This window comes from Semicossyphus pulcher, unplaced genomic scaffold, assembly GCF_022749685.1.
Source record: "Semicossyphus pulcher isolate SPU_LCO1_2020_fin unplaced genomic scaffold, fSemPul1.0.p SCAF_16, whole genome shotgun sequence".
In the NCBI taxonomy this organism is placed as follows: Eukaryota; Metazoa; Chordata; class Actinopteri; order Labriformes; family Labridae; genus Semicossyphus; species Semicossyphus pulcher.
In genome coordinates, this window is record NW_027211670.1 from 24,420,611 (window position 1) to 24,445,954 (window position 25,344).

The 25,344-nt window shown below is 42.2% G+C and overlaps 1 protein-coding gene across 1 annotated transcript in view; it reads right to left on the bottom strand.

Annotated features, from left to right (window-relative positions):
* Positions 1-2,408: 2,408 nt before the first annotated feature.
* Positions 2,409-25,344, bottom strand: part of LOC138593317 (corticotropin-releasing factor receptor 1-like) — a 74,945-nt gene continuing 52,009 nt past the window's right edge. The window contains exons 7-14 of the mRNA XM_069664270.1: positions 23,415-23,535; positions 20,382-20,535; positions 18,058-18,118; positions 15,389-15,461; positions 10,654-10,739; positions 10,356-10,491; positions 10,085-10,126; positions 2,409-2,751 (exon numbers count right to left, since the gene is read on the bottom strand). Coding sequence (XP_069520371.1) covers positions 2,611-2,751; positions 10,085-10,126; positions 10,356-10,491; positions 10,654-10,739; positions 15,389-15,461; positions 18,058-18,118; positions 20,382-20,535; positions 23,415-23,535 — 814 coding nt within the window. The 3' untranslated portion in view covers positions 2,409-2,610. The remainder of the gene's footprint in view (positions 2,752-10,084; positions 10,127-10,355; positions 10,492-10,653; positions 10,740-15,388; positions 15,462-18,057; positions 18,119-20,381; positions 20,536-23,414; positions 23,536-25,344) is intronic.

Sequence of the window (25,344 nt, forward strand, 5' to 3'; positions counted from 1 at the left end):
GATAAACGCTCTAACACCTCGATAGTTAGCTACACAGACTGCTGCATCACAACATGAGAATAAAACACGTCACAGTGGAGTGTCTTAGTTTGACAGTCCTTCACAATCAGATCTCAAAGGGATAAAAAATCATGACATGAGGGAACAAAAAGATGAGGTCCATTTACATGTCGACACAAACAGTAAAAAAGCACGGGTGCGAGGCAAACTGGTTCGTAGGAATGTGGACTGTGAATTTCCATGTGCTTCACAGTGTGTGGTTTCTGTGTGTTTTTGGTTTATTTGTGACGACTCTGCTGGATCCTCGGCTCCTCGCTCGGTTATTTATATATTTACAGAAACAGTAAACAAACTTACTGCTGAGCCGACTCAAATTTCATGCTTCGAGTCCGCCGAACGAAGACGGCAGGTAAGAGAAGAACACCTTCCTGATGGATATTCTTCGGATGACTCTCGTTATCGGTTTGCTGGTAGAGAGGCGGCGAAGGTAAGTCTCTTTATTCAGCTGAAGAGTTTTGTTCCAAACACAGTTTATTTCCTGATTTGTTTGTAAAAGTTTAACAAAAAGAATCTTAAAGTCAACTCACATTTTCACAGCTTTTTATCAGATCCTAAGTCGTAATATCCTGTGATTTTAATTAACCACGATATCAACGGCACAGAAATGAAGAAAAGCCAAGTGGAGCTGATAACAACCAATATTAATGTTTACCGTTAGTGGCGCCCTCTAGTGGCCGTAGTTATAAGATTGGTAGCAAAGTAAGAAGTCATGTGACGTAGCATAAAGAGTAAGAAAGTCTGAGAACTAAGAGGACAAATACTGGGTCATTACTTTAAATGACTTTGTGAATGTTATGTTGAGTTAAATTACACGTCCAGTTTAAATTTCCCCTGAAATGAGGCGAACATGTGAGAAACATGAAGTGTTCTGTCAGCAGACAGTAAGTGCTGTTATGACAACATTTCTAACATTAAACATTTCAGTAAGTTATTAGAATATTTTCCTGAGATTTATTGTGAATAAGAAGACTGAAACCACTCTTCTGTTTGGGTTAATTCTGGAGCTGGAGCCGGGAGGTGATTAGCCTAGCTTAGCATAAGGGATTGGAAGCGGGGAGAAACAGCTGTGTATGTATTTTTAGACATTGAAGAAAGGCAGACTAACGGTTCTCTCTGCTTAAAGCCAGATATAGACTTGCTTTTGACTACACGTTTGCAAGCGCATGATGTCCGCCATGCGTTCCCTGTGTCAGTTTGGAGCGTCGGCTGTGCACGTCCTCAAAAATTAACACTACGTGTACGCGAGCTGCAGTCTGCACCTGAACAGAGGGGGCGGTGTAGAGGCAGAGGGGATGTGACAGGGTCAACACAGCCGCAGGGACAACGATGGCAGAAAGTTCTGAAGACGAGCTGATAGACCAAGTCCACAATTATAGACAAACACGCCTGTCAAACAGCTGCAGACAGATAAGTTCTGTTTTATAAGTCGATGTGGAAACCTGCTAAACTAAATGGGAACAAGTCTGGGACCGTTACGTCCGTGCACGGAGGAACATGTTGGAGAGACGGACCGGGGACGATGCAGACGGTGTGTTCTGTCCACCGAACACACAGCAGCTTTTTCTTCTGTGATCTCAGAAGTAACATCACAGTAACCTCCTCGAGTGTCTTCATGTCTGTTGTTTACATCCCGCACATACGGTAGCTGCACACGGCCTGAGCTCTCTGGTGCGCCCTCTAGAGGTATCCTCCAGTAACACGCGTAGTGCAGAGACAAGTATGTGAACAACAACCTTCATGCGCAGACGGTTGTGTACGCGAACACAAGGTTAAAAAGCAAGTATATCTCTGTGCTTAGTTTAACTGCTAAGCTAGGCTAATTGTTACCTGGCGCTAACTCAGTTTTTAAAGTATCAATTTTCTCATGTAATTCTCATAAAGAAAGCAAACTACTGAAGCAAACCCTGGCTATAACGATTCATTCTTGTTTTACGTTGGAACAGAACTCTTCAGGTTGAAATGATGGAATGTGTTTAACTTTCTGACAGTTATGAAAGACGGCACCAAGCTGAACAGAGGAAGAAAGCACAACACAAACTGACAAACACTTTGACCAGACGACGGAGACAGGAACATAAAAATAAAATCTGTTTTTATAATAACTTAGTCACATTTCTTTAGCTTTTTAATCTTGTGTCCGCTGGGAGGGAATCCAGTTCAGTGCAGTCCAGCGGCACGAGCTCCCAGTTCTCACTGATGCAACATCGTAAAAATAAAATAGAAATACAACAGAGACTTTTATGGCAGGCAAACATTAAAGAACACGGAGTGCTGTACATTCACATAAAGTCTCACAGATCCAGACTCAGCTCGTCTCCTGATCCACTAACCTCGCTCCTCACACAGTCTGCAGCGTCCTCTCTGCGCGTCCTCTTCCTCCGTCTCCTGAGAGTCTGTGCATCGTCCCTCCTGAGGTTTAGGAGTCTGATTCAGCCTCTTTCTCTCCCTCTGTGTTTTAGTGAAGTCCAGTGATGTGGCAGAAAATGATGACGGCGACAGCTCGAGGTTCCTCCCAGAGCCCGTATGTAGGACAGCGCGGGTCGCCCTGTCTCATAGTGACGTGGACTGCTTGATGCTGTGGAAGCTGACCCGTGAAGGTGAAGTGGGGATGGACATGGCCTGGGTCATCCGCGCTCGGATCGAGTGCTGCTCCTGCCAGCGGTGGAAACGCTTCCTCACAGCCGACCGCACCTGTCACAACAGAACCAGGACGACTCAGACAGAGGATTGATCTGTGTGACGACCTGATAATGACTTAAACGAGTTTACTGAGACATTACCTCACTGTTTTTGAGCTCTAAATGATGGATGACATCGTGCATATTTGAATTATCTGATGCACATTGATGCTGACAGCCAACATGACTGCAGAAAGGGGGTAAAAGGGGAAAGTCTTCTGGGGCTCAGCTGCTAAGCGCCCATGGAGGAGAGCTATAACCTTGTTCATCCTTAATATAAGCAATGATAATAACACTTTAATATAACCTTTATACTGACCCTTACTCATTTACGGGAGCAGCCATGCGTCCATACATTTTATTGACTCTGTTTTCCCGTGATAAAGAGTCATCTCAGTTGTTTTTCTCGAGATCTCGACTAATTTATCTCGAGATAATAAAGCTGGTTTTCTCGTGATAATTTTCTGTCGATCTATAAACCAGACCGACAGGCTGCTCACTGTGATGTTACAGAGCCGGACGTGCTGCCATCGCCCACACTGATGACGCAAGTTGAGCCTGTTTCTGTGTTTTTATCTAAAGAAGTCAAGATATGGAAATTACCGGAAAACAGAGTCAATAAAATGTATGGATGCACATTCTCTGGAACAGATCAGCTGCAGGAGCTGTATTTGTCAACAGAGCTGTCAATCATGAGGCCACGCCCCCTTTTTATAGCATCAAATAACTTATTAAAAGAAAACTTCAGACAATGAACACTTGGACATAAATCAGCATGATAAGAACTAACTATAATGACAGAAACCATGTTTGAGAAAAATGTATTTGACGTGTATTTTGATTTTATAGTTTGACTCATGTCCCATCTGTTAACATGGAGGAGGCGGGCTTTATGAGCTATACTGCAGCCAGTCAGCAGGGGGCGATAGAGAGGGTTTGGCTTTACTTTCAGGGAGCTGTCACGTCGGCCATCTTTTTATGTCATTGGGTAAAACTCAGGTGATAATGTTGGTAAAAATAAGAAAACAAATGTGATAAAAACAAACACAGAAAGCTCAACACGAGATGGAAAATAAAAACATGACATCACAATTCAAAATGGAGAAAAACTATGAGAAACGGAGTCAAAATAAAAGAGAAATATAACTTTTTAAATCAAAATAAGTCTAAATAAACACATTAAAATGGACTCAAGCGAACAAAATCTGACTTCATATCTCATGAATGAACATTTTGACTCATCTTATAATTTAAAGTAACATTTTTATAACTCCAAACTAATTGTTTGAATAACCGTGATGACTTTTAGGTTTACTCCTTTAACTCTGTCTTTATTGTCCCCTTTGCGCCTCCATAAAATTAGTCCCTACAATGTAGAACAGAATTTACACCCCTGTGTCATGTAACGCTGTACTTCATGGTGAACAGAATCTATACAACAACATGCGATAAATCACTTTAATGATGATTAAAAAGGTTTCCTCCTCTCTCAGGATCAATGGTCCCATGTGTCCCACTTCTGGAACATCCCCTCCTGCAGCCATGAAAACACAGGAGGAGCTGTGACCTTAAAACTGAACTAAACCTCTCTTTAACACTTTAATATTTTACAATCAGTGTTTGGCTCCGTCCTAAAGTAATAATCTCCTCCACATGTTTCGGCTCTTAAGGTTTCCTTTCTTTAAACCTGACTCTGCGCGTCTTTTCTTCATCGGTCTCATCTCCTCCTCCTGATCTCCTGCGCCTCTCAGCTTGTAACTAAACACTCGATCAATATCCTCTCTAAGATACACATGCTGGATAATCCCCTCGCCGTACTACAACACGCCTCATCATGAGATATTCATTCATCATGCGGCCTGCAGCGGGGAACCAAAGGGCAGCAGTTGGCTGATATTACATCCTCCTGCCTCTCGGGGAATCACTTGTAGGACAGTGATTATTCTGAGATGAGACGCTGGGTTTTTACTTCACATTATATAATCTGGATTATCACGGTGAAAAGGTCAAGTGATCATATAATTATTTGCAGCCTGCTCTCTGGTGGCAGGACTTTGGTGTGGAACATCGGGCAGTATTTCAGAGGTCGTATCGAAGCCAAAAAGGTATTGATCGAATCTTTGGAGAGCACGACGGGGGAGTTAATTTATGCCTGTAAGTATGAAGCTCTGGTTCCTCAGATCGAACCTTTAAAGGGACTAAACATCTATTTTTAAAACCAACTGTTTTATTTCTGCTTTTAAACCTCTTTTAAAAATAAAATTGTTTTATTTTATCCTGACTAAAAAGTTATTCTGAAATGCTTTTATGCCACAATCAGAATCAGAATCACAATCACAATCAGAATCAGAATCCGGGCCTTGTTGCCGAGTATGTTGACACATACAGGGAACCTCGGTGTTACTGGTGCATAAGGGTAAATAAAAACAGATATAAACACAGGAAACAAAGTGAACAGCAGTAGTCTTACTGTCTTACTGATGAGAAATCTAAATATATTAAAATAAACAATATAAATATAAAGTATAACATGTGTCTTTGGTGTATAAAAACAGCTGTACAGTTTGTATAGGGATGTGCAACATTTTTCATTTCTGATTTATTGAAATGAGTTTTTCCTGCTGTAATTTTCTGATGTTTTTAAATGTTCTAAACAAATAAAGTTTAGCATGAATATTAGTTCAATCATAATTGATCAAAATTTCTGCCAAAGTTCAAACAGTCAAAGGTTTTCTGTATTTTTCGTTCTTCCTGGTTCGAAGAGTGGGCGGGGCTTATTTGCAAACAGATGATGTCATATATTTCTGAGAACCAATCAGAGCTTCGCAGTATATCACTAACACTGTGACAACAGCTGTTGGGTTGTTTCTGTTTCCAGCACTGTCAATCAAATCTGATGAACCTCGTCCTCCTGCTGAAGTAAAAACAGTTTGTGTTTGAAGCCGTTTAAACTGATCCAGAATAAAAAACTGCTTCAGTATTCATTCTTTCTGCAACAGGAGGCGAGTTCTTTCTGTCACATCATCGGGCTGTACGTTTGGTGACGACATGAAAACGTTTGGGGCAGTGACAAAGGAGCGGTGGAGATATGGCAGCAGGAGATTAATGTTTGCATATTTTAAAAAAAGGATTAAGAGTCATTTGACCAGAAAATGCACCTGATTATTGCTGAACGCTGCTGATCTATTGTTTGCTGTCATTTCGGCTTGTTTTAGTCGTGTTTGCAACGGGATTGTTCCTGGTTAAATAAAGGTTAAATAAAAAATAATAATAATCCTATATAATCCTAATAATAATGTTTAAATGAATCTTAATCTAAAACACATTAAAGGTAGAGCCCAACCTACAAAACTTAATAACATAAATGTTGTATTAATCAGATTTTAGGGATATAAAGGATTTGAAGATAAGAAATGACATCACAATAAGCATAAATAAATAAAGACAGTATTTCTATTGCAGATGAAACAATGAAAACGCCTCTGCACTCTGCTGAAGAAAATGAGAATATCTCTAAATGTTTAAAACAAACAGGGTTGAAGCTGTTCATCGAGTGTCGAGAAACAGTTTATTCCTGTTTATATGTTCAGAAACGTTTTGAATCTTTATGTTTTATTTATCAAAACTTTATAAAAAATCGCGTCAAAAAGCTGAAACATCTCAGTTACTATGAAACCCCGTCGCACACGACTCATATAACATGCAGGAAGAATACGCAGCTCCGCTCTGACATCATCCCCTGATATGAAGTCAAGACTCTGCTAAACAGACACTGACACCACTATTAAGAGGCGAACACATAATAAGTGTAGAGCCTGCTGAACAATCAATAACCCTCCTCACTGACTGCTGCCATGAATTTAAACCACCTCATCATGTTGAGTCGTCTCTCTTCTGAGGGATTTGAGCTCTTTCTGTGCAAATGTTTTCATGCTGTGCAGCGAGATGAGCATATCCTCGATTTGCATCCAAAATACTGTCAAATCTTTCTTTTCGAGCAGCGAGGGCGGCCGAAGTTATTCCTAACAGGGAATCTAACAGGGAAAGAGGCAGAAGAAACCCTCTGAGAAGACAAAAACAAAGAGATGCTGAATAATATCATCACAGGACTAATAATATATCCTACACGATGTGTGGCAGAATTTTTAACAAACACAGACATGGCAGATTTCTCCCAAAATTAAGATCAGACACGCCTCCGCAAATATTACCAGAGGCTCCCGTGTAACACTTCTCCTGTATGCAGAAGGCTTTAGATGTTATTACACTTTTATACAGACATTAATCTACTTCTAAATTAACTGTAAGAACTTTCAATATTAAGTTTAACAGCATTACTATTTAGAATTTTCAAGGCTTTTATTTTGAAAGTACAGAGCAGTTTGGGCACCGCTTGATGTGTATATACCAAAGACTGTATAAAAAGATGGCAGACATGACAGCTCCCTAAAAGTGAAGCCAAACCCTCTCTGTCGCCCCCTGCTGACTGGCTGCAGTATAGCTCATAAAGCCCTCCTCCTCCATGTTAACAGATGGGACATGAGTCAAACTATAAAATCTAAATACACGTCAAATACATTTTTCTCAAACATGGTTTCTGTCATTATAGTTAGTTCTTATCATGCTGATTTATGTCCAAGTGTTCATTTTTATGAAAAGTTTACTTTTAATTAGTTATTTGATGCTGTAAAAGGGGTGTGGCCTCATGATTGACAGCTCTGTGGACAAATGGGGCTCCTGCAGCGTTCTGTTCCCGAGTAGCAGAGTAGAGGAGGAACGGCGAGAGGAGACGTAACTAACACTAACACTACAGTCACTGAACTTTCCATCAGCGTGAATATCTGCTTCAGACCGACACAAGAAGCTGTTCTGCTGCAGACTGAGCCCACCTGAGGGCTCCAACACGCCAAGGACACCTGAGGGCTCCAACACGCCAAGGACACCTGAGGGCTCCAACACGCCAAGGACAAAGGTAAAGGTGTGTGTCGGGTAGAGGAAGGGGCGGGACATCGATACTGCGGCTCTACCAGCCGATCTCTACTGCACACGCTCTGGATACAGATGAGCGAGACGCCAGCGCCCGCTCCGGGGGGTTTGGCTTTAATTTTGGACGTGTGGTTCATCTTTATACGCAGTCAGTGATAGATACATGGGCAGGTAAGATAAGATGGGCGATCATCGGGGAAGGGGAATGTGTTTTTACCAGGATGAGGAAGGAGGAAGACGCCGCAGATCTCTCGTCTGTTTCCTGTGAAATATTCTAATAAATGTCAAAGAACTGAATTATTGCTCAGACTTTTTACGATCCTGCGTAAGATCTACTTCCTCTGTGCCCAAGTGACCGGTTTTATTCTGAGTTTTTGGTTGATCAAAGGACAAAAACAGACAACATTACAGCTACTTAACATCAGCATGTCAACGTTGTTGTTGTGAACACGATGTTACGTCTATATTTAACGACACGGAGACTGAGAACATTTCCACAACGACTAACATCTGTCTCACTTCTGTTATACGTTCTGTGCCATTGTGTGTATATAATAAAAAACCTAAGTAAACTATGAAATAAATGTTTGCATTAGCGAGCCTGTTTACTGCTGGGAAACATCTGGAGAGATTGTGCAAAGAGGGGAGACAGAGAGCGAAAGATAAGGAGGAGGGAGCGGCCGGGGCCGTGTTGGTGCAGGAAAGCAGAAACATTATATTTATTATCAGACGTAATGCGTGCTCTATGTCTCTGTATGTCTGTGCAGTATGTTATCATGATGTCTTTTTCTTCTCAGCACATTTAATGTTCTAACGTCTGTCCGTCCTCCACCACAGAAATGATACAACAAAGACTCAGTACAATTAGATTTTTAAGATAATATATAACGGCATCACAACTCCACCACTTTAATCTCAGTGTGCCCGACACACGCTGAAGAAACACTTTATATTATTACAACTCTTTTTGTACATTTCAGGAACTGGTTTTAGTATTTTATGTCTTTTTTTTGAGCCAAAATGTTTTTATGTTCAGTGTTTCTGTAAAAAGGTATCTAAGATCTATCTCTTATCTCTCTTTTACCTCTTCTCTCCCTCTCTCTGTCCTCTCTCTCTCACTTCTATCTCTTCTCTCTCTCTCTATCTATTTATCTATCCATCTCTCCCTTGAATCTGTCTATCTCTCTCTAACTCTATCTCCATCTCTCTATCTGTCTCTCTGTCTCTCTCTCCATCTCTCTATCTGTCTCTCTGTCTCTCTCTCCATCTCTCTATCTGTCTCTCTGTCTCTCTCTCCATCTCTCTGTCTCTGTCAGTAATAAGCTCGGAGGTCAGTAGCTTTAGGATGTCAACATCTGAACAAACCCTGTATGAATCAATATATTTGTTTTTGAAACCAAACGTTTGTAAGAATCAATAAAAACAGGGCCTGAGGTTTGGGCAGGACGGGAGACTGTTAAAGAAGAATTTCTGTAAAAGCTCTGCTGCCTTTTTTCTTTGAAATCTCCGGCTTTAAAATGAATCAGCTTTTAGTTTCCGTTAACTGCTTATGTAACATTTTATCCGACACCTGTTTTTATCTCTGACTGTTGATGGGATTATCTTTGCACCCGTTTACCTCACATCCAACACATCGCTTCTTTTATCATCGTTGTATTGTTTTACAAAGACCCCACAAAAGGTGCTGTCACTACGGAAGCCCCATGTGGACATGCATTTTATTTACTAATTTCTGTGTTTGTTTGGTTTGCAGCTCTGGAGATACGAGTTATGATCGTGTGACGTTACGCTGGTGAATCACAGATAAATAAAAAGATCCAGAAAACAACTGGAAATGACTCGTTATCACGGGGAATTAAAATAGTGTGGATGCATGTCCTCTTTTTTATAAACAAAATAAGTTACTCTTATTATTGTTGTTTGATTCACTTGCTTTTTCATTTGAGGAAGTCTGTATTTGCTCCAAGACCGACCCTTTTATTAGCATGCAATGTTTGCTATTCTTGAAAATACTGAATAAAAACAGAGTTTAGAGGAAAAGAAAAACCTCTGTCTGCATCTTGTGTGTATTTCTTTTGCTATTTCCAGAGCGTTTCACCCCCGATTCCTCCATGGAGCCAAATGAGGCCTGACACTGTCATAAAGCGTACAAAGCGATGTCACTTATGTCGCTACATGACAAGTCTTAATTGTGCCCTAAACAAAAGAGCTGCAGGCTTTATCACCCGGTCTGCCGCAATCACACACAGCAGCAGCAGCCACCAAAAGGGAGAGCGGGAGCGCCCGCAGAGGGGCTTTATGCATAATTGTCTGAAGCAGGGGGAAACGTTAGATCAATAAGTGGATGCAAATGTGCTTACCTCACTGTTTAGGAAGCAGTAAAACACGGACACAAAGAAGCCCTGCAAAGAGAGAGAGAGAGAGAGGAGGGAGATAAAGAGAGGAACAAAACATCAACAAAGAGGAGGAACGCCCTGATCCGGTTTTAATCGCACACACAGCCGCTTAGCTCACACGCTACATTCAATCAATCATCAGAGAGGAACACTGTCATTACAATTATTGTGTCTTTATGTAACAATAAAAACACCCCACGAACATAACAGATAAGCTCATTGTTTTTAATCGTACCTGAAAGGACTCCAGAAAAGAGTTGAAGTATATAAAGACGATCTGGGAGATCTCGTCTTCGCCCGGGTTGACAAAGAAGAGCATGTAAGTGATTCCCAGCAGAGGAAGGAGAACCAGCGTGGCCTTCACAGCTTTCCTGCAGATAAGCAGACGATGAATCAGACAAGCATGACAGGAAGTTACCGTCTGCAGGAGCCGCACACAGTCGACGCCGTCAGAGTGTGAAACATGAATTATTTAACGTGTGTTTAATCCCCTCCGACACAGCAGGTTAATTAAATTCATCTGTTACATGTACCTGTACTGGATGGTCTCTGAGGTGGTGGAGGCTCGCAGTTTGGTCATCAGGATTCTCACGATGTTGAAGAGGAAAATGAAATTGATCTGTGGGAAAATCAAACTTGTTAAAAGGCCTTATGGAGACATTTTGGTGTCTATTAACGTCAGAGAAAAGCTGGTTAGAAGGTTTTTTATCACTTTCAGGCACACTACAGCTCCCGCTCCATCCACCTGCCTTTCAGCACATTTTCAATTTGCACATAAATGACCTGAGAGCACACGCTGGAGACGCTCACTCTGCATGCTGCAGAAAAGTTTGCAGAAGAGGAAAAGTTGGTGTTAAATTACTCATGAAACAAACATTTAAGGCGTCTTTGTAAATCTGTCGACGGGACGCCTCGACCTGCTAAACGAGGTCAGTAGCGACTCTTTCTATCTGTGAAGGTTTTGCATGATAAAAACATTTCCTGAGCCGCTTGAGAACGTGTGACGTGGAGGAAATTGCAGAGGCAAGCTGGAGAACCACCTCTGCACAAACTCAGAGAGTCGCATGCTGAGGAAGTAAAACCCGGAAGATGGGAACTATGTCTGGGAATGAGCCAGGAGAGATTTATGGGACGGAATGAGAACGATCTCTGGGTCAGGTCCGGGTGCTTGGCATGTTTGTGTTTGAGTTTTAAATAAGACATAAAAACTATATGATATTATAGCACTTTAAAGTTGGCATTCTGCATGAGCACATGTGTCTTTGATTCGAGCACACGCTGTTTATCTTTGTTTTTCTTCATACAAACGTTGCTGTTTGAATGCTTTACTTGGTGATGTTTATTATTACACGGTGGTTCCACTGGAGTGTTTTTTCAGCTCTGATGGTTTAAGGCAGACGGATCTTGTTTGTGGGTTTAACTACAGTGTGTTTGGAACGTGTAACCAGTGTCAATACTTCTTGGACAACACTGAAGCTTGGGTGCACAAACGACTGCGCTGTGTCTCTGGCGAAACTACTCTCTTACAGCGTGTAACAGCAGAACTGAAAGTCGGCAACTGAAAAGTTTTGTGGTTTCAGTTTGTCGTTCGAGTATCGTCCACTTACAGCGAGTTTTGACTGCACGCTAGAAAAACAGTCCGTGTGGATGTGGAGCTTCTTCCCTTTTTGGGGCTCCAACCTTTGTTCATCTGAGAGCTACTCTGAGAAAATGAAAGTGGCCGAGAGCTACTTGCATCAGATTGCTGTAATCGCTGGTGGCGCCTCATGTTGATTCTTTTGTCGACTGAAACGTTGGTGCCACAGACGAGGCACATACACTTAAAGCTCTCTTTCCACGTGGAAACAGTTCTCTGCTTTTTCTTGGCGTGGTCACCTTCACTGTCCATCAGAAGCAAACTACAAACTTTCCAGGAGCATCACTGTTTGTTATTGACAGCTGATCGGCCTATCCTATTGTTTTGTATTGGAAGGGGCGGGACATCTGTGTATGTGATTGAACTGAAGTGTGAAGAGGCTTTTCGTAGGATTTTTGAACCTCTTGGCGAGCTTCTAAAATCCAGGCGGTAAGCTACCAGTAGCTCCCGAGCTACCTGTTGGAGCCCCTTATTCTACAGCGTGTATTTTCATGTCGATCAGATTATTAAATACTTTTCCTTAAAAAACCTAAAACTTTGTGCTTAGATTCAACATGTATGCTTGCACTCAGATAGATTGTTGTTGCTTCAACCCTCGTCCGCTCACTCAGACCTCGTCTGTACGCTTCTGAAACATTGCACTGTGCGCTGCACTTCTCTGCTCTTGGATGTTTTTGAAGCACCAACTCTGTCAAAATTCCCCAACCAATAGAAAACCATGTATAGGGTTGACCAATGATGTGATCTCTGCCCCGCTGAGTCTCCCGTACAGGTGGTTACTCTTTAACCGTGTTTATCCTCTCCCGCCCACTACGACTTTACAATAAATGTCTGACTTGCTTTCTCTATGACTTTCCAAACAAAGGATCAGCCAACAGTTTGGTACATTTTTAGCTTAACAGCTTCACAGTATATGTGGAGAGCAAAAGCAGCAGCATACATCGGCCGTGATGCCGTCCTGCAGTCCATCGGCTCTGATTGTTATGATCTGAAGTTGTCCTTGAGGTTGTTTTTTCTAGAATGTGATTACAGAATCAATAACTCTTGCAGTCGCTGTGAAGGATGTAATATGGGAGCAAAAACAACTTTGCTTTTTGTCACTCTTTGTTTGCCCTGACCTCGGCATGAACAGATGGATGGAAATCTCTCGAGAACCATCCACAGTCCTCTGAAACCTCCTGCATCTTGGTAACACTTTTAACAAAATCCTGGACTTAGTAATTATAACAGAACATCAGAATATTGCTGATATTACAACCATCAATCTAAGGCGTCGAAAGTTCAGACCCACAGCCTCCTGACAGGAGACAGCACAGATACTCCGGTGACCTGCCGATGATCCTGCCTGATCAAGTGCCAGCCTCTGAGATAAAAGCCTCAGAGAAAAGTTGCTATTGAAAGCAAGAATGGAGAAAATTTTGTGAAAGAAGCGGAGAGATAGTGAATGAGGCAGATGAGAGCTCTAGGGGAGAGTCGGGCAGGAGACACATCGCCTTTTAGAAAGATGACTTTTTCAACTTTAGAACAGATAAGCGAATGAGCTTCTGACAGGGATGGGAAGGTCAGTCCACCACTGGAGACCCAGCAGGGAGAAAATAGAGCAAACGGAGCGAGAAATGCCCCGAAATGCCACAGCGAGGGGAGAGCCAGCAGAGGTAGTGCAGATTAAGGGCATGCAAGTGGATAATCACTGAGGATGGTATTTTGGAAGCCCAGCCAGGAGGGACTTAGTGTAGTCCAGACGAGAAATGACTAAAGCTTGTACAAGAAGCCGGCTGAGTCCCCAGCCAATCTCCAAAATCTGCAGGATCACTCACATGAGCCCCGCTGCAGGCCGAGCGTCCGCCATCACAGAGGCTGTTAGCGGGGTGAGGAAGAGTCACAATAACACCACTATGTTCTGAGCGCTGGAGGAGACGTCTGCAGCTGCTTAATGTCCACTTTAAGATGCTGCATCATGCTCCCTCAAAGGTGTAATCTAAGTGCTGAAGGCTGGATGCTACGGAGGCCAAAAAGGGCAGACAGGCCCACAAGATTTCCATTTCACGGAAATGGGCTGCTAGTTTAAGAGGACGATGAATATTCAAGAAAAACACGATGGAAATGTGCACGAATAACAAGACAAATGCATTAACAGCAAACACTCTGCAAACACCTGCAGTCTCCACAAAGGAAGCCTCCAGGCCTCTAGGGGGAGCTCTAAGCTGAACTGGTTTTTACTGAATCATATTTTATTGAGAAAACAATTTAAACAGCAGCTATAGCAGCTTTGAGAAGGAGGTTTTCAGCCCTGTATGAGGGGTTAGGTCACATCCAGAGGTCAGTTTGTTGAGCAGGAGAACTGTATGGCTTCTGGCACCCAGCGGAGCAACCGTTCAGGCCTCGCTGAATGAATCCAAACAGCCCTCTAGCTCCTCTCATGCCTCCACTGAGTCTTTATTATCGCCTCAGTCACGGTCCTGGTTGGATCTGCTGTACAGCTCCTGGTTTTCCTTACGGTGAAGTTTCTCCCTGTTGTCAAACTCTGCCATCATTTTCCACTGCCCCAGGCCTGAGCCTAGACCTCGTGGTAGTCCGAAGGTCCTGTGCTAGTAAGAGGAGGAGATACTAAAACCCCTTTCCCACTGAAATTAGCGCGTTGATGCCGTTTTTTCAGACCTGGGAAGACCTGCTCATAGATGCTGATTGTCTCTGCCAGGTGACAGCGGGTTTTTTGAGCAGTGGGAAAGCGGCTTTAGAGGAGTAGACACGAACACTCTCCTGACGCCGAGAGCTCCCAGACCAAGCAGAGTCAGCTAGCTACACAGCTAACTGAGCGTACGAGCTAACAGCACCGGTTACTCTAGCAAATGTATCCGTCCAATCAAACCATTTCTCCACTTTTTCGGAGAATTTTTCCAAATTCAGAGACTAAGGTTATGAAGCTGTGTGCTTTCTTCTTTCTGCACAGTAGATTGTTCACTGCTCTCTCATTGCTCTCTTAACTTAGAGCTCCCCCTACAGGCCTGGAGACTTCCTTCGTGATGACTGGTTGTGCACTTTTTTCAGCTGTTTTTTAGAGTCGTGCATTTGACTGTGCTACGTTTATGTATTTGCAGCATGTTTCTGTTGCTGCATTCGTTTTAGTTTTTTGTTTGTGTTTTGGATTCGTTTCTATATTTGCAGCAGATTCCTCCCTTTGTTAATCTTTTACACCGCTGCAGCAGTTTGGCCTTATCTGTCATCGAAGGACGCAGATTAGAGAAACAGATTTCCCAATAGTTAATACCTGATGAAACATTGTAATAAAACCATGACAAACCTCCCCTGGAGGTATGGAAAGGACCCAATAACAGAGATCAGTCTTAAAGGTATCAACGAGTCGGAACATATTCTTGGATTTCCTTCTTGTTTTTCAAAAATCATCTCCATATTTCTGAAAACTTTTCAGCTGCAGAGATCTAAATCCTGATAGGGGACGCATTCGAGCGTCACATTCATCTCTGCTCACATGAAGAATGTGTTGACGTTTCCAACTATTCACACCTTTCAGGCATTTTAGAGACATAATGAAGACGAACTGTGTGAGCAGACTGTATAATGCTGTTGTGTGCTGAACGCTGCTGAAGGACGAGGATACAAAGCTCTCTTACCACCAACACAAGAATCATGGGCCCTTGGTAGATGTAGTCTGTGTAAACGCCTGCTCGCTTCCCGAACCAGCATCTGCAACGTCAACAAAAGCAATCAGTCATGCTCAGTGCTCACAGGCAGATGTATTTATATTGTCAATCATTCTTCATACAGAACTCCCCTCAGAGTTCGCTACGTGCTGGAATTCATTTCATTTTCTGCACTCAGGGGTTTAAAAGCACGTTTTGCACTCAGTCATTTATTCAAAATGTATTATCAAGTTGTTTCCGTTTATAATTAGATCCTAAAATCCTCATTTTCTGAGAGCAAATGAAACCATTCGCCAGTGTAATGAGACTATTTCAAATAAATAGATTTGGTTTCAGTGATTGTTGAGAAATGAGCTTTGCTTTCTTAAAGAAGAAAGAATGCGTCAGGTCGCAGCGCGGGGAAGTAAATATAATGAAAGATGATTATAGTGAGAGTTTAGGAGGCCGCTGTTGTTCTGTATGTTTCAGATTTTTAACAAGTTCCACACAAAGACAAAAAGCATCTTATTTCCTGTCTGTGACTCCGAGCAGCAAGACGATTCTTTCCTGCGGAGGATGAATGATTGAGTGAATGATTTCCTCAAACAGCACGACACTGAGATTTTTATCAAATGTTACTAAACAGGAATAAATAATAATAAATTATTTTCATGCATTGTTTAAAACTTTTGCCGAGCACACTTGCACTACCTGTACCTCAACTCGTATGTATGCACATACAGTACATCGCAACACCCTGACCCAGATGTTGATTATGCATATTTAAACCTGCATTAATAAACATATGCATATTAATAATGGATTTATGTGTAATGTGAAGGTGTCGCTTGGGGTGACAATTATCTTCAACCATCAACCATCTGGGAAGTCATCCTTGGAACGTGTTTGGAAAGGGCAGGTTGTCAGATGAATTATCTTTCTATCATTGTTTATTAAAGGGCCAGTTCACCGACTTTCACCCTCAGTCCTTTCATGCTATCATGGGGAGCTAAAGCCGTTATGGTAGAGAGAAAAAGCTATTTCTTTCTGTGCCTTTGGAGGACGCTATCCGCTTCTCCAATGGGCCCTGGAAAACCTCCGCCAGGCGACACATGCGTCATCTGGCGGAGGCCAGGGAGCTCGCTAAACTACACTTCCTCAATCTAGGACGCCGCCCTCGATGTCATGTCTCGTTCAAAATCGTCAGGTTTGAAATGTCAACTGCAGACCTGAAGATTTTTTAGACAATCCACCGGTATATTCTCGTCGTGTTTCGGTTACTGTCCCACTCTGAGCCGTTGCCTGCAGGGAAACAGTCGTATTCCAGCGTCTCTAGCTGGGCCGTTCCTCTCATGTATGAGGGTCTCTCAGTCAGGGAGTGACGATCGGAGTCTCGACCAGAGTTTACTTTAGCCGGGATCACATGTAGCTGTCCGGCAGATAACGACCAAAATGCCCGGTGGGAAAATATGCCAAATAAATAAAAATTAATAATGCCGTATTGAATATATTGGTTTAATTAAAAGACGTGTTACCAAGAGAACTGAAAAATAAACGTATGCAGCCTTTGCCTCCACTGTTAAAACATCGAGAGATGGACAGGCAGAGGCGGACAGCGGCACAGTGCGACCCATCGTTTGCATCTTGGTACTCTGCGAGATGCACTGCGATGATGACAGCGCTGTGCGGCTATGGCAAGTTGAAATTCCACACGGCCTGTAAAACTGTCATCTGGGACTTCTGGGAAATCTACTCCGACTGGGCAAAGCTGGCATGACGAGGATATTCTTTTTCCCTTTAATGGCTCCGTCATGTAGCTTATTCCGTTCTAACGTTAATGGAATGCAAAGACACATTTAAGATGTCTAATGTGGAATTAATGAATATGCCTCATTAATGGCATATTTTGCTATTCAAAGCATGTGTCATATTGTTTTTCTATACGGCCGGAATTCTGGAATATTAACAATTTAATGTGTGAGTGGAATGACAGGGTGGAGTCCACGATGACCCCCAAGCTGCGGACTTCTGCGGATGGAGATTCATTTACAAATGAGTCTGGCATTAGCAGGCTAGTTAACATTGACGTCCTACTTTAGTGTTTGTATGCAGAGAAGAAATGTCTGAAGATGTTTCAACACGACTTCTGGTACAGATTCGGAGCTCTCGTGAGTATTTGGGTCATGAATTTTTAATCGCTTGTGGAAGAAAATGAAGCTCTATGTCACAGAGAAAGAAGTACATCATTGTTTTTTCTCTCTCTTTTGGGATAATTTGTTGAAACTAACAAAATAATAAAACCTCAGCAGCCTTACTCTCCGAGGATTTGGATTATAGAGAAAATGAGAAGATAAAATGTCCCTTTTTTTTTACCAGCTCTGAATCTGTTTTCACCTAATCTTATTGGTGCAACAAGAGACTACTTATATCAATCCAGCACTAAGCTCGCTCAATCAAAGAGAAAACGGCTGCAGGGGTAACGTGTAATTAAGAATATCGTACAATGCAAATGTGATTACAGCAGGTTAATAATAGACATTCATCTCCTTAATGCAATCCAGTTTGACTTTGCCCTTGTCCTTTTATTAGCGGGCGAAGAAGAGACGTCTCTTCGAATATCAAGAACAATCTTTCATCAAGAGTCACAACAAAGGGCTCACTTCTCATTGTCGTAATACAGCTTCCCAATGGCCCACGCCACAATGATCGGGAACGGTATACCTGTGAGGAGAAAAAAGACAGAGTGACACATTCTTCTTTCATCTTTTCTCTGCTATTCAGATCAGGAAAATATCATTCCGGGGATTTTACGCTGCAATATAAAATCCTTGTGTGTTTTTTTTTTTCATGGTCAGTCCAGCACCAAGCGCCTGCCAAGTTCTGTCAAAACGGATTGTTCCCTGTGTGCTGAGATCCACAGATGCAAGCCAAGACGTGTCACCATCTGAAATTTTCTTTGTGAATAAAAGAAAAGCTGGACTCTGCTTGATGCTAATGCAGAGTGATCCGCTGAGTAACTGACTTATAGGAGTATAATACGGCAGATAAACACCCATTACTTACATCTAAATGACACTAAAGGGACCGTGAGGACCTTGCCAGCTGCCACGACACACTTGTAAGTCTCTCGTCTCTTCAAACGCTTCTCTTCATTAGTAAAATATTGTAATTAGTGTCACGATAAACCTCAACCTCAATCTACTCTCACAGCCGTGGAAAATGTGATTTGTTCTGTTGTTCTCCTCTCTTGTCCACACCTCTCTGCCTTAATAATACTTCTGCTCTTGAAGAGCGAGTTGAAGCTAAGTGGAGCAAATAAAATTTGATCTTATTTATGTCTTCACAGCCGTGCTGCCATCTCCCCTTCACACGGAGGCTTCACGCTGCCCTGGGGGAAATGTAATCCAGCTGGCACAATACACCTAATCTCAGCAGCACATAGTTTAGTTTGACAGTGTGAAGCAGGGTGTCAGTGAACCCCACACCAATACATTTCCCAGCTGCCATATGAAATCATGGTTTCTCCATCAAGTCAAATGCTCCCATTGTTCGCTAAATTTGTATCTGACCTTCAGTCGGTTCCATTGAACTCAATCGTACCTGAAATGCCCGCAGTTACACAAATAGCTTCGGGAGGATCTATCATTCTCTTTCCTGCCAAGATTTTTATGAGAAAGTTGACATCACACTCACATCTGTCTATCAACGATTCAGCGAGAACTAAAAGCTGATTAGCGTAGCTTAGCATAAAGACTGGAAGTAGAGGGAAACAGCTAGCCAGGCACACAAAACATTTTGTCCGTCTTACATTTATGTTTGTCAATTTTTTTTAAATCAATTATCAATTCTTAACAAACACAGGTATGCTAAGCTAAGCTAACTGCCTCTTGGCTCATCAAACTACATTTCCCAGCACCTCTAAACCTCATTAATGTAGGTGTTGCATCTTGTTTGTTGAATATATATACAAGCAGAATGTAACAAGGAATATAATGTGGTTATATTTTGAGTTACATATTAGGTTAGCTGTGTCCTTGTTCCACCAGTCTTAATGCTAAGCTAACAGGCTCCTTTCTAGCTCGTTAATGGAGATGTTGTACGTTGTTTGTTGAATCTACCTGCAAGCAGAAACGGAACAAGGACTAAAATGTGGTTCATTTGGAGTTACATATTAGGTTAGCTGCATACCTGTGCTTCCAGTCTTAATGCTAAGCTAAGCTAACAGTCTGGTTCATCTACCTACACTAACCAGCACCCCTTAAGCTAATTAACATGCTCTACCTTGTTTGTTGGATCCATACACAAACAGATATTTAAGAGGGTCAAAATTAGGTTATTATGTTGAGTTACATGCTAGGTAAACTGAAAGCGTCTATTCTTTATGTTATGCTAAGCTAACCAACTCCTATCTGTAGCAAGGAGTTGTAAATTCAAGCAAACCACCACAATATTGGATAATTACACTGACGTCTTGGGAAATAAATATACAACGCACATATTTTTCTGTGCGTAAAGCTCTAAGCCGGAGCCAGTTTAGCTTAGCTTAGCATAAAGAGCAGAAGTAAGGGGAAACTGAAGCTTTACAATTTTGAGAAAAACTCTGATCTTGCTTAGAGTTCTCTGAGAAAATTGTTGCTACTCTCGTGTGTACTGAGCTCAAGGCAGGAGGTGGTTAGCTTAGCATAAAGTCTGTTTGTGTTCTTTTACGTATCTGTTTGTTTACAGATTAAAACAACAAGATGAAACATGTTTATTAATGACCTAAATGTATCGATGGATATTTGTTAAACTTTGATCATCTGGACAAGCTTCCAGTCTTTATGCTAAGCTACGCTAATCTCCTGGCTCTTTCTCCATTTTTAATAAAAGACATGTAGTGTGGTGTCGTGGTATCAATCTTTTAATTGAAACTTTCAGCAAGACGACAACAAAATGTTTCTGGACCCTGCAGTGGTGTTAAAAGAGAAACAGTGCGTTTACGTACACCAGCCGATGCAGATGAACATCCACTTGCGCAGCTTGTCGGTGGAGTAGGTGAGCACGATGGCGGTGTGGAGGTAGCAGCCCTCGCCAAACATCCAAAAGAAGTTGGTGGAGTGGAAATAGTTGAAGGAGGCGGTGACGAGACGACACCACACCTACAAAAGGAATACATAGACATCTGTGTAAAACTGTGTCATAACTGGCGTCTTAATTCTTGAGTTAAGGCCAAGACGATATTTGTTGAATCAGACTGGCCTTGACCTTTTACCACCATAATCCATCATTGAGTCTAAGTGGGCGTCTGTGCCAGTCTGAAGAATGCCTTGAGGCCTTATTGAGGAGCGTGTTAATGTGTTTAAAATTCGCTCGAAACCTGCAGGCTGAAGATGGCAAGATGTGGGTCGAGCCATAAGGCAGCCTTGCTTGGCTTCTTTTGGTGATATCTGGCATTAGGTCATTAAAATGCCTTGGCTTGCCTCCCCACATGCAAATGTTCCACCATGTTGCTTATTGCATTTTTTACTTTGTCGCTGCATCCTGAGTGAAGGCACTGCCCAAATAAGTGACTGGTTGAACCAAAGAACAGGCAGGCAGACCCTTCTCCAGCGAGTTCGGTCAGCACACTTCAGACTGTTATCAAATTACTGTGACTCAAACTCTGTGACACGCCGTTCCTCCCTCCGATACTCTTCACAGACTTCACAGAATCTATAACAAGGAGATTTCAGTCTGCTCTGGTTTGTCACGGCGAGCAAACACCGGAGTGAATCTCATTATGCCCCTTTTTTTGCTTTAATTTGACACCTTGACACGAACGCAGCAGAGGGCTCTCCAAACGGGTTGCTGAACATCCTTGGCGACAGCGCGGATGATTTTTACAAACTCGAGCACAGAGTTAAGATATGAAGCTTGTCGTGTTTACAGCAACAAAGAATTAACAAAAGCAGTTTTATAATGTCTGTATTAAAGGATTCTTTCTGGCCAGTTAACATAGATGATCACAAAACAGGGTATATATGAGTAGGATTTCGCAGCTTTTCCTGTGATCGTTGAGGCCTAAAAAACCTGATTTTGCGGCAGATTTCTGAAAAGTTGCAATGCAAGTGAAATGTTTGTTCAGGCTTTGTTTGTGTGACACATGAAACATCTGCGGTGAGCTACACACGCTCCAATAAAGCCATCTATCGGCTGAGCGAGCTGTTTGTCTTCTGACATCACTTCCAGTCAATTTTTGAGTCAAGATGGAAAATAAAATGTGAAAATGACTTTGAAATAGTAATTTCTATACCATGTGAATGTTATCCATCTTTCCACAGAAGAATCTACACATTATTCATCACATTTAAGATGTTCTGCTTGTTACTTCAGGTGCTACGCTTCTATAAAACCACTGATAAGAGACGGTGATTAATATCTCACTGTACAAAGACTCTTTGAGATCAACGTCTGTAACAGAGCCTCTGGTTGGTGGAAAGTTAAAGGCACCAGGAAGTGGCTAAGTGAACAGCTAACAGTTTTCAACATGAATAAATAATCACAAGAAGATAATGGCGTGTTTGGATTTATTATTATTTAGCTGAATTAATTTGATAGGGACGATGTAATTTAACATAGTCCCAGTACAGAGCACAGAACTGACGTGTTGCACAGAGTTTGAAGCGTTCGCTAATAGTTGGGCCTTTACATATTCAGTGTAATAATAAAGCAGTCAGTGTCATAAAACCACATAAAACCACAGACTTTAAAGTACAGTTAAAATTTGTCATACTATAACAACACACAAATACTAAACAATAATACAAATACGTAATCTAAAATACAATAAGCTAAAAATGACTCGAGACAGAGTCTGTAGTGTAAACCGGATCAGGAAGCTCATGACAGAGAGACGACGTAGAACACAGTAAACGATGCTCTCTGATGTTTATACAACACTGCAGAGCTCTGAAGATCAGCATCTTGGTGACGTACACATCGACGACCGTGGGGGAAAATAGGTTGATTGGTCAAATCTGCAGAAAGGTGGCAGAGATTGGCCAAAATGGCAAAGTCGCAAAAACTTGAATTCTCTGAATCGCAACTTCCTGGAGGGACTGGATTTTCCGAGTAATACACCTCATAAAAGGAGCAAAACAAAAAGTGTTTTTGTGCCCCAAAGTGTCTCTCTCAATACTGTCTGACGTCTCCTACAACTTAAGAAACAACACACAGATATGCACTTTAGAAAGAGGCAAAACAATTCCCTAAATCAACTGGGCATGGTGGTTTTTACCATACATGACTCACTGCATTTGTCCGGGACTATTTTTAGCAGCGGATTAATCCACAGTTGGAGCTCTAGTGAATATTTGTGACAGCAGGACAGTGTGTGTGTGTGTGTGTGTGTGTGTGTGTGTGTGTGTGTGGTGTTGAGTCTAAATAAACATGTTTTTATGCAGTTTTCAAGTCGAGTGGGAAAGAAATGTTGCCAAAAGTGTCGGGCCCTGGAAAACCTCCGCCAGACTACGTAAAACGCGTCATCTGGCGGAGGCCGGGGAGCTCCCTAAACTACACTTCCTCAATCCAGGACGCCGCCTCCGATGTCATGTCTCGTTCTAAATCATCAGGTTTGAAATGTAGACTGCAGACCTGAAGATTTTTTTAGACGATCCACCGGGTCTATTCTCGTCGTGTTTCAGATTCTGTACTGCTCTGAGCCGTTGCTGGACTGTTCCTTTCAGAGGGAGGGGCAATGCATGCTGGGTGTTGTAGGAATATAGAAAGGGTGAAACCATGAGCTGTTTGTACAACTTTCTCCACAGCTATGGCGCCAATTAAAAATATTATTGCATCTATTGATTACAGAGAACACCAGCTTTGACTGACAGGGGCTTTTACCAGGGGCGAACTGCTCCTTTAAGTCGAAAATAAACCTCTGTGTGTGTGTGTGCTTGTGTTCATGGTAATAAAGGAACAAGGTGCAACAGTGCGGCGTGATTGAGACAAATCAAGAAAAGCTCAAAAAGTGTTTGCTTAAAGAGAGACGGATACATACCACGTTACTTTCGTGCACCTTCGGGCTCATGGTCAGCTGGACGATGAACCAGGTGGCGTTCCTCAGGATGAAGGCGGTGATGAGGTTCCAGTGGATGATGTTCCTCAGGCAGCGGATGCTCCTGTGAGACGAGCAGAGGGCGAATAAATCCACATGTTACTGCTTCTTATTCGACCTTTGCTGGGGAAAACATATGATAATTCAAGTATAATGTGAAGTATAATATTAAAGCCAACTTCCTGCTGTGTTTGAGTGTGTTTTAATCCCACTGTATTCAGACGTTACTCGACTGTGAGATCATCTTTAATGTAATGTTGTAAAAGAGGAAAATAAAGATGATGAATATGAATAATGAAGCGATTTAGCCTCAGAGTAACATCTCCCACTGCTACCGCCCCTAATGTAAGATGAAGTAACATTTCATCCACGCTGTTTGCACTCTTGTTTGTGTCACCTCCTGAAACTCTGATGTTTCTTTAATGCTGTGAATAAATAAATGGACCCAAGGACACAATTAAAATCTGCTTTAGCGCCTCAGAGCGAGCGGGCGAAAATAGCAGCACACGAGCGAGCGGACGGAGCGGACCAGCCTCTGTGACAGCCTCGTTTGTCGTCACCGGCTGCAGCATTGTTAGCCACTTCCTCCTCTGCAAACTATGAATGACTTGATTTATGTTTTTGGCTTTTAGGCTTTCGCTGTGTGCTGACTGAGCGGACAGGGTTTCTAGTGACATTGTGTTATTGAGACTTTTTATAGACCGTGCTGCTCTTAAGGAAAATAAAAAACATTATTTACAGCTGCAAAAAGAGCATAAATGTGAATAATTATAATGTTACACAAACACAGAAACAAAGCAGCCTTCAGGGTGCAAACAAGTGCAGCTAATTCCCCTCATTATGTGACTCTCTGTTACTGGAGCTGCCTTTAAAGGCGGCTGGTTTGGAGTCGTATTCCTCACGCTGTGACCTCACTTCCTCCTCTCGGCGTCCTGCAGGGCGAGGTCACACCGAGCTGCTCTGATGTGCGTTAATTAAGAGGAAAGACAGTGAAATAAATAAAACATGTACATTTGTCCTCATCATGTGTCACTGCGTTAATTATTCCACAGTGTCTTGTTAGGAGGAGCAGAAGAAGAAGAAGTACTCAGATGTAGCTGGTGGAGCTAATCTTGATTTATTTATACTCTGCCGGGTTGCTTAATGTGCGACAATAAATCATAATTCATTAGGTGATTTATATTTAGCATTAATCTTAATCTGTGATAAATCATTACATGTTATGCTGTAAAGTATTAAAAACACACGACGGTCACACTGAAGGACGAGTTCCTCAAAGTGCAGGTTTTCCACCACAACAGGAACAAACCTCACACTTTGTATATGTTGTCGCTCATATCACAGCATCAAAATGACACTAGATTAGTGCTATATCTGACACTGAGCTGTATATTCTATACTATATAATAAACTTCATCATTGTGTTCTTTTCTATTTAAGTCAAAAACAGACCTATTTTGCAGATTTTACTCCTCTGTATCAGCTCTGTGTGACAGAAGCAAAGTGTCTGAGGACACGCTATCTCACACCTTCTGGTTCTGTCGCTCACTAACTGGATTCTGGTCCAGAATATCTGACAGGTACTCTCAGGCCTATAAAAGACTTTTCTAGCCGGGAGCTGGACTTGACATCTTCAGCTGCTTCAGCCCCATACCCATGCAACGATCACTGATGCTGGGGATTGCAATCGCCAAAACCCCTTTCTTTATAGTATCTAACAGTCATTCAGTTTGTTTATCAAACTCGGTTCGAGCGCTGCTCGGATGGTGACTGGTGGAAGCTGAGATGACAAGGAGTCGCAGAAGTTAGCGACAGAGCATAGCATCGCGCCGGAAAGAGGGCAGAGATTAGTGTGTCGACACAGGTTTTGTGT